General features: G+C 39.3%; 1 protein-coding gene across 4 annotated transcripts in view; it reads right to left on the bottom strand.

Annotated features, from left to right (window-relative positions):
- Positions 1 to 1,928: 1,928 nt before the first annotated feature.
- SLC35B3 (solute carrier family 35 member B3) overlaps positions 1,929 to 10,224 on the bottom strand; it is a 25,863-nt gene continuing 17,567 nt past the window's right edge. For all 4 annotated transcript variants that reach the window (XM_083187950.1, XM_083187951.1, XM_083187953.1 and 1 more), the window contains exons 6-10: positions 9,879 to 9,976; positions 8,133 to 8,225; positions 7,226 to 7,337; positions 4,341 to 4,410; positions 1,929 to 3,076 (exon numbers count right to left, since the gene is read on the bottom strand). In XM_083187950.1, coding sequence (XP_083044076.1) covers positions 2,926 to 3,076; positions 4,341 to 4,410; positions 7,226 to 7,337; positions 8,133 to 8,225; positions 9,879 to 9,976 — 524 coding nt within the window. In that variant the 3' untranslated portion in view covers positions 1,929 to 2,925. The remainder of the gene's footprint in view (positions 3,077 to 4,340; positions 4,411 to 7,225; positions 7,338 to 8,132; positions 8,226 to 9,878; positions 9,977 to 10,224) is intronic.

The following is a 10,224-nucleotide window of genomic DNA, read 5'->3' as shown; positions in this document are numbered from 1 at the left end:
TTGGTGAGCCTCAAAAACAGGAAGACCAGAAGGGTGCCGGATGGGGTCCACACAGTCAGTATCCCGACAGGCATTTACCCGACATCAGCATCCTGACTGTCAATACACCGACAGCCGGGTTCCCGACGGCCACCTGCTATTTTCCCTCGTGGGGGTCCACGACCCCCATAGAGGGAGAATAGAATAGGTGGCTCGCGTAGCGAGCCACCGTGCTCGCAGCGTGGCGAGTGCAGCAAGCCCGCAAGGGGCATAGTTGTGCTCACCATGCTGTCTGGGTCCTGCCAGTCGGGATCCTGACGTCGGGCTAATTACTGTCGGACCCCTGTACCACACCCGACCAGATTAGAGTTTGCCAAACAACATCTAAAGAAGCCTTTACAGTTCTGGAACCACATCCTTTGGACTGATGAGACAAAGATCAACTTGTACCAGATGGGAAGAGTAGAGTCTGGAGAAGGAAAGGAACTGCTCATTATCCAAAACATACCACCTCATCAGTGAAGTATGGTGATAGTCATGGCATGGGCATGTATGGCTGCCAATGGAACTGATTCCCTTGTATTTATTGATAATGTGACTGCTGGCAAAAGCAGCAGGATGAATTCTGAAGTTTTTCGGCTCATATTCAGTCAAATGCTTCACAGTACATATGGACAATGACCCGAAACATACTGCAATGCAACCAAAAGAGTTTTTTAAAGGCAAATAAGTTATTCAATGACCAAGTCAATCACCTGACCTGAATCCGATTGAGCATGCATTTCACGTGATGAATACAAAACTGAAGGGAAAATGCTCCAAGATGCTCTGGGGCCTTTCAGAAAAGGTGTGTTTATACTGACAGATCATGTGGCAAAGATTGCACACAGGTGGACTTCATTTCACTAATTATGTGACTTCTGAAGGTAATTGGTTGCACCAGAACTTTTAAGGGGCTTCATATTAAAGGGGTTGAGTACATATGCACATTCCAATTGTCAGTTTATTTTTCAGACTATTTTGTGCAGATCCATCAAATAAAAATTCAAAATATTGAAATTACAGATTGTAATGTAATAAAATAGGTAAAAAGCCAAGGGGGTGAATACTTTTGCAAGGCACTGTATGTAAACTGTATATAGATAACACACAAGCGTTGCACTTTCCCTCCTCCTCTGTGGTTGACATCTGATGTCAGAATCTTGTGACGAGACACAGCTTGAAAAGAAGATGATCTGCCCTACTGACCACACAGTTGAGCAGAAAGTGACATGCTGCCTGTATACTGTGGATCACGCAATTACAACTTTTCAGATGCAGGAGGGTTTTCAATATGGGATTCTGACTGTTGGAACATCCCAACAGTCAGAGTCCTGGGCCGTTTTCTTCTGATCCGACAGTAACTCGACAGTTGGAATACATTGTTCCAGCTGTTGGATAGTCCATGGATCGGCGGAAACAGCCACGGATTGTTGAAAAATAGCCGTGAAATCGAAAATCCACAGCCATTCCAGAAAAAAAAAAAACAGATCAGACACCCATTAATTAAATACCCCCAAAAAACTCTTACTATAAAAAATATAGGGTGAGATTTAATAGGATGAGAGATTCAGAAAGTGAGAGATTTGGTGAGAAACTTCAAGTTTTTTTAAAGCGGCAATCATTTACACTGCAAAATCAAACTGGTTTAGCAGTGTAAATGATTGCCGCTTTAAAAAAACAGGAGATTTCTCACCAAATCTCTCACTTTCTGAATCTCTCATCCTATTAAATCTCACCCAAAGTGTGTGGCATTAATAAATTGGGACAACTAATAAAATAAAAATATGTATCCCCAATGCTCCTTCTAAGCATTTTTTTTCTATATATGGAATGGGGAAATTTGGAGGGAAAAGCATGGAACAAGTATTGGGTCGGCAGTCAAAAGAAACTGTATGTAAGAAACATAATAAAGAGAAAAACTGTACATTTTTAATGTAAAAAAACTGCATAAATTGATGTTTAACATCGGTAGATTTTATGACATCATATTAAAAGTAACAGAAAAAAAAAAAGAGAGAAGAGCTTGGTCTTAGAATATTTCTATATCCTCTCAGTGTGATGGGTGAATTACTTGATGGAGCTCAGAGGTTTGCTAACCACCTCACTCAGAGCTTTGCCATTAGCCATTGCTTAGCCTCTCGGAATCTTTAAGTGTTTAAGTTTAGATCACATTTCATAATGTATCACATTACAAATAATTTTGCACTTGAATTGCACATACAAAGAAACATAAAGGACTAGATTACAGTAAACAAAACATGGTAATGGGCTTTAGTTTAAGTTAGAAAAGTGTAAAACAAGGTGAAAAGATCCTCCCTCATACATCTGCAAATAACGGTTACAATCAGGTGTCCATAAGGCCAGGTCTATCTGTTCTCTACATACAATCCTTGTAGAATGGCGCACAGCATGTACAACCTGCACTGCAATCAACGACCAGGTCTATAGATGAAAGTAGATTTTTTGGTAACAAAGGCCTCATGTGTGAAACCAATATAGTCCACAGTCCATGTGACTTACCTCACTGATCTGATACATGTTGTTCACAATCTAAAAATAGTGACAATTTGGCATCTGAACACTGGTTATTTCCTGATGCTATACGGACATTAGAACAATAAAAATGCCATAAAATGGTTAACAGGTGTGTGCTGTATGTCTTGAACAGAGAGGCCACACAAGGCTCCCTATACCATACTTCATTTGAAGCCACCACATTGTGTCCCATCCTGTAAAATGTCCACTAGTGAGCGAAGTGGTGACTATGCTTCCTTGGCTTACACCTCAGCAGTAACAAAGCAGGCAATATGCCTTCACCTCCTCTTTAGTGTATCAGATTCCCTTTGGAAAAATATAATCATTTAATGATTTAGCAGTTGATAAGAAAAATGAAAATAAAATAAATTATACAGTCTGTGAAAACGTCCTTGATTTTGCTTCCGTGCCCTTTTTCTTCAGAAAATTGTACAGCTGGGAGAGTTTCATTTTGTCCATATTCTTGCTATAAACATTTAAAAATATTCCAAGGACAACTAATAATCCCGCCCATATATATCTGCAAAGCAAAAAAAGAAAAGATCACTTAGAAACACAGAGAATTCATTTTATGTCAAGTGCAACATAAATTAATAAACCACATTACAGTCATGTGCATTTCTGCATGACTGCACCAGTTTGGTCATGTAAGAGCCTAGTCATGTTTGGTTACGATGGAGGCAATAGCAGGTGTGCAACCATTTCCATTTTCTGATTGGAGCAGCTGGGCCAATCAGGGCATCCTCTATTGAAAGCAAGCAACAGACTGCAGACATGGATTCTGGAGGACTCCTTCAAATAAGAGGATACTCTGCCGACAATAATTAAAATAATGCTCATGAAAAGTAGACCTGCATATGTTTAGTTTAAATATGCTCCAAATCCTTAATCTGATCAAGTATTTATCCATGGAAACCAGCAGTTTACATTCCAATGTTGCCAGTCCTTAAAAAATTGTTTTAAGGGTAACATAAATAAGTTTAAGTTTTAAAGTCCATAAATAAGTGTAACATGGGAGATATTTTAAGGCACCATTTAAAAAGATTGTAAATTTATTGGGACAATCCAAAAATGACATATGGAAGTAATAATGTTACCACTCTATGCATTCCTACAGCAGACTGCAATCATGCAAATTGAAAAAATGGAAGTGATGAATCAGAGGCGCTTCTACAGAGGACCTGTGTGTAGACGCCATATGGGCCCCCACCTTTCTAGTCAACAGCACTGTAGACTCTGGGCACTGGTGGATCCTAGTGCTGTCCCAGAGTCTATTAAGCATGTGCGAAAAAGCTGGGAAAATGGCCGCTGTGTTATTTTCCTGATTATCTCTGCAGCAATGCCACCGCAGAACGCCTGAGAGTGAGTAATGAAAGAAAATGATGCAAGGTGCGCACACGCTGCACCCATTATAAATACACCAGTGTGATGGAGTGTCTATTTATACAAACAATAGTCAAATAGTAGTGCAGAATACTCACATAATCTATAAAGAACAATTAAATATCTGCTTAAAAATTAAGGAAGAACAGATTTTATACTGAGTATTTGCATATGTCTTAATAAAATCCTAACTTGCTGGACCAAATAGTTTAGCTTTTGATTGGTTCCCCTGCTAACACTCCTCTATTTTAAAGAGAGAATACAGTGATAGATTTGCAGGTTATGTACTAAAATGAAGACAATTGTTGCTGTACATCTTAAGTATTGCAAAATAGAGACTCTATTAATGCCGTCATATACAAATGTCAACCAATTGTAGAGAATTGGAATATGTTACTTACTGGAAAGTGAAGGGTTTTGCAAAAAACAAGAAGGATAGTACAATAGTCATTGCCTTTCTTCCAGTTGTTACTGTAGAAATAAATACAGATTTAGTATTGGGACTGCAATTCTCAGGTATGTATATATTAGGAGTTTATAAATATTTTAAATTTGGATAGTCCTATAATATAATCTGTTTCTTTTTACACACTTTTCATTACTGGTAACAATTAATAGGAGTATTCAATCTCGATTCTGACCGTTGGAATGTTTCCAACAGTTGGAATATTGGCTGTTTCAGATGTTAATTAAACAGTCGGAATTCAATCTGAATGTCGGAAATGTTCTGACAGTAGGTATACACGTGGATTGCCGAATCAACGTGTATTTTTTTTTTTATGAATTCTTTATTTTAAGTGGCAAAGCAGTGATTCCCAAACTAGGGTACAGTGGAGCACTTGCAGGGGTGCCCTGGGTTGGTGGTCCAGGACCAAGTCAAACTATGGCTAATTATAAAATATGTGGACAAGCATGAGCAAATTTTGTTCCTCAACATATAACTGAACCTAAGGATGACATAGAAACACAATTTATTTAATGTAATATAAGTACTCAATAAACTTTCGGCCTAGAGGTGTCATGACAATATTACTCTAGGGTGCCGTGATTCGAAAAAGTTTGGGAACTACTGTGCTAAAGTACACTCATAGGGATGTATTCAATTAGTTGAAACTGAAAAAGGCATTGGAAAAAATACCTCAAACAGTGGTGAAATACAGCCACAATTATGCTGGCAATGTGGTAAAAACACGTGGATCAGTGGCTAATTTGCCGATCCAAGTGTTTTTCGCCATTTCCCCCAAAAACCGTCCCTCCAATTGTATACAGGGAATCCCCATTCGCCCTTAAAATGGAGAAAAGGGCAGATTTTCTGGCTAAGTAAAAAATTGGCACTAAATTAATACCACCACCACCCCCCCTTCCATAGAATACATTGTGATTCTATTACCTATTTTCTAATATAAAATATCCGTTGCTAAAACACAAATGTGCATTGACTATTAGAAAAACTATTCATTTAGCTGCACTGTAGATGTATGCAGGATTTGCTTAAAAATGCTTGTATGCACAGTAGTCAGTATTTCGGTTTCACATTCATACTATGGGGGATATTTAATTGTCCCAGATGTCGGCATTTATCTGGTATTTTTTTCCACCTGACTGAGGCAGACGAAGACAGAATCCCACAATAACCAACCCTATTAGCCCTGCTTTTTTCATGAAAACACATAGGGGTTTATTTACCAAGATGGCAGTTCTATTTAAGATGGGATGTTACCCATAGCATCCAATCAGAATTTACTTATTTATTTAGCACCTTCTAGAAGATAATAGACTCTAATTGGATGCCCATAGAAACATCCCATCTTAGTAAATAAACCTCATAGGTCTGGGAACCTATCCCAGATCCTGTTTTCGTGAAAATAAATTGTAACATTTTTAAGTGGAAAAAAAAAGACAAGGTATAGTTGAATAGTCCAATGTGATAATATCCCAAAATGTAGCAAAGTCTAAGTTGACTGCCATGTGGTGATAATTATTTGATTGGAACCATACAGTATAAGTATGCACTAGGAAGCTGCATAAACTAATTGTACAGCAATTAATATTTTGTTTCCTTACAAATAAACCAAGTGTGATATATCATATATCATCTATATACATGTCTAGTGTCCATTTGTGTGTCTCCGAAACGCTGTCATCTGTTGGCAGAAAGTGAAACCACATGTCTTTCTCTCTCATACATGCACAAAAAACGGAGGGAATCACACAGTAGCAGACTAGCTTTTGCTACGAGTGGGCTTACTAGCTTATAATAAAAGCCTAAAAGACAGGAATTTAGAGACATTTGTATGGGGTGCCGGACGGGGTCCCGACAGTCATTTACCCGACGTCGGGATCCCGACGGCCACCGGGTATTCTCCTTCGTGGGGGTCCACAACCCCATAGAGGGAGAATAGAATAGGTGGCGAGCGTAGCGAGCCACCGTGCCTGCAGTGTGGCAAGCGCAGCGAGCCTGCAAGGGGCTTTGTTGCGCTCACCATGCTGTCTGAGTCTGGCCAGTCGGGATCCCGACGTCGGGCAAATGACTGCCGGTATCCCGACTGTCGGAACTCTACACCACACCCTTTTGTATGATACTAACTAAATGCCTGCAAAGTGAAAATGTGAGACTTCTCCTCATCCCCTGATTTGTATATAGGAAATGCATGTGTGTACCAGTGTCATTGTGCGACTGTGAAAATTAAATAGGGATGTACAGTAAATGCAACAGTCCATCAACCAATCACAGTAGCAAAAATCATACCTTCCGCAGTCCCAGTTTTGGTGAGCTGTCCAAATTATGGGCCATAAAAGGGATGGGATTTATGAGACATTGCATATGATAGGGTGTTTTTCTAGTATCAGATTTGTATTATCAAATATAAAGCTTCATTTGAAAATTCAAAAAATTTTAGTCTTATGCTGTGTACACACGGTTCGATTTTGTGTAATTTTTTATTCGATCTGGACTATATAGTCCAAATCAAATCGAAAATGACACTGAATCGAACAGTGTTAGCTGCATTCGATGCAGTTTCAATCCCTGGAAGCAGAAATAGACTTGGCAGGCTATTTCTGTTTACAGTAGATCTGCCAGATTGAGCAATGTAGAACTGCTCAATGCAGCATCACACAGCGCACCGTCCTTCCCTCCTGGCCATCGATATTGAATCGATATCGACAGCTGCCGGGTCGGCCGGTGTGTACAGCCCATTACTTGCACATCTAGATTGCAGTTTATATTAATGAATATTTTAGCTTTTTCTACTCCTTGAAATGTGAGTTTACAATGTGCTATTACCTGTTACTGCAAGAAGAGCGCCAAAGAGTTTAATCAATGCAAGTACAAAGGAAATCCCAAAATACCCAGTGAGTGAGAAAAGGAATGCATATCCATAGGTCTGCAATGAATTCTAAAACAGAAGAAGCTCAAGTTACAACATGGGTGGAATCTGTGTTCAATCCAAATAAAAGATACCCAATAATACAACTGGCTTGTGTTTTGGTGGTATTCTGTTTATGAAGTACATTGGGTAAAGAGCAAATAATATACAATGCCAATTTTTGTCAGTTCAATTAGAAAACTGTATGACCATACACAGGCTGAATGATAAAATGACCAATCAACTGCTCGCAAAACCCACCCTTCTGCTATAGTTGAGATATTTCTATTGGTCACTTAAGTATATCTATAGATTGTAAGCTTGCGAGCAGGGCCCTCCTACCTTTTGACTGTCTGTAAATACCCTGTTTGTTGTATCACGGTCTCCTTTGTAAAGCGCAACGGAATATGCTGCGCTATATAAGAAATGGTTAATAGATAAAATAAATAATAAAGTAGAATACGGGTTTATTCTAGTGATTTCTATAATCTAGGGGAGATGAAGACTTCATGCGACATATTACCGTTGGCCAACATACATTACAGAAAGATATTTTATACATATGAAGTTCTAAAAGAAACATGCTACGTAAATATATAGCCCTTTTACTGTATTAATGTGGAATAAATAAAACATGCTATTACTGTGTTTTTGAGAAAGGAGAAGATGACTTCTGGCTGGAAGGAAGGTAGTGCCTATTCAGCAGCCTCTGCATGACATGTATATTTTATGCTGTCATGCACTATTGCCTTGCATTAATACACTTCTCCGCTGTGTACCAGCCATTTCCTCTTTTCAATCAAGCTGCTCTATTTCAGCGCTCACCTTGGAACAAAATGCTATAGCCGGAGTCAGTCCACTGGTAACGGCCAGGCCCAGCAAAATGTAAACAAATCCAATAGAATATGAATACAGAACCTTGGGAAAAAAAAAACCCACATGAAAAAAACAATATGCATTAAAACAGATAATTAATGTATGTGTCCCTTTTTTTTTTTTATACAAGCCCCTGGAGGCAAGTGGGGCCAGGGGATGATCGGTTATAAATTAGAGTAGGTCTCTGTGTTTAGGAGCATCCATATTTTTTGAATTACTGAGGGGAAAAGGAATGTGTGTACAAATACAAAGCGATAGACGCGTGGGCGCGCGTTATGCCATAGACGCGTGGGTGCGGTTTATGCCATAGACGCGTGGGTGCGCATTATGCGATAGACGAAACAAAAAACTGCTAGAAAATAATGTGGGGAATATGTGTAAGAAGCATTACTTTGTGGCCTTATGTGTATAAGAAGTGCTATTACTGTGTTATGTAATTTGCATAAAGATCACTACTGAGTTGTTTAATGACAACTAGGAGTTGGGTATAATGTGAATAAGGAGCTATAAAGTGGAATGTAATGTGAATAAGGAGCAATATGGTGGGGTGTATTGTGAATAAGAAACAATATGGTGGGGTGTATTGTGAAGAAGCGATAGTGTTTTCTACAGTCAGCAAGGAGCAATAAAGTGTTCTGTACTGCCAACAAGGAGGGAAACGGTGTGGGTAATGTCAACAAGGAGCAGGGTGGTGTAATATAAATAAGAGGCACTATCTATGAGAAATACTGTGAATAAGGGACCCCAACATGTGACATACAGTAACAATTTTAATCTGGGTTACTATTGTGTGGCCACCTGCATACCCAGCAAGGACATGCCCCTATTTGGCCTAGGAGAGTTCAGTGCTCACTGTTTCATATAATGGGGCACCAGTGCTCTTAGCATTGGCATAGGCTACCAAAATGCAGATTGCTATGGGTGAGGATTGATGGTTGTTGCTGGCTGCTTAGGTGAACTTTGCTGCTTGGTGATGGTTGCTTTGCTGGCAATGGTGTGGTTGGCCAGAAGTGGTACTAGTGGGGGTGCTAGGGGGCAATAGCCAAATCTTGCCTAGGGCATCAAACTGGTTAAGGCTAGGTTTGTCATGGTGCAGCGTACTTTTAGAAGGCAGTTAGGCATTAATAAGCCCTCCCCTAAGAAAATTTGATGGTGGTTTCGACAGTTTCAAGAGGATGGGTGTCTTTGTAAAGGAAAAAGTTCAGGACAACTGCGAGTTTTGGAGGAACAAGTGGTGACAATCCATGCTGCGTCTGAGTGGAGCTTATTTCTTTCTATTTGTCTTGGGGCAGACACAATCTTTCTTTAAGATCTTCCTTCTCCTCATCCATCATAAAAAAAAACAAAGTTATTGCTCAGGATAATTTCCTCTTCATTTAGTTTTTTCCTTCCTTTCCTCTCCGCACCACCACTACTATCCAGCGTCCACTCCTACTACACCACTGTCCTATCTTTATCACTTCACCTAGGCCCTTCCCAAAATTCCAGGTTACTATGGCTTGCATTGGTTTAGCGATTGTAGTGCCCCTTGTTCACACAGTGATTAGATTACATTTAACTGGATGGAAATCCATACCATATAGAACAGTATAGGAATAACCCATCATCATAATGGCTATTTCTATTCAGGTTCAGCACTGTTTTTTTTTTTTTCAGATTTAAAAAGAAAAGAAAAGGGGATAATGGTCTCCTTACCATTTCGGAATTAGATCCGTTATGTAGTTTCATAGCCTTTTCTTGTACATTTCCTATAACAGCATCAGCACAAAGGGCAAGAGAGATAAGCAGCACACCTTAGGGAGAAAAAAAAACACATCCATTAAATTATTAAAGAAGGTTTATTGCAAACCGTTTATATATTATCATCCTGCCAGGTCTTTGGCATAGAACAAATATATTGTATAACAAATGTATTTCTTTTTGTGATCAAGTTAATCTTTAACCACTTGCCTACTGTAGTCGCATCAGATGCAACAATACCAGGCTGGGCTTTCCTTGACATGGTCACATCTGATGCAACAATTCAGCAATTTTACCGGGC

This window comes from Crinia signifera, chromosome 5, assembly GCF_055691185.1.
Source record: "Crinia signifera chromosome 5, ASM5569118v1, whole genome shotgun sequence".
Lineage (NCBI taxonomy): Eukaryota > Metazoa > Chordata > Amphibia > Anura > Myobatrachidae > Crinia > Crinia signifera.
This window is presented reverse-complemented; position numbering and strand designations above follow the sequence as displayed.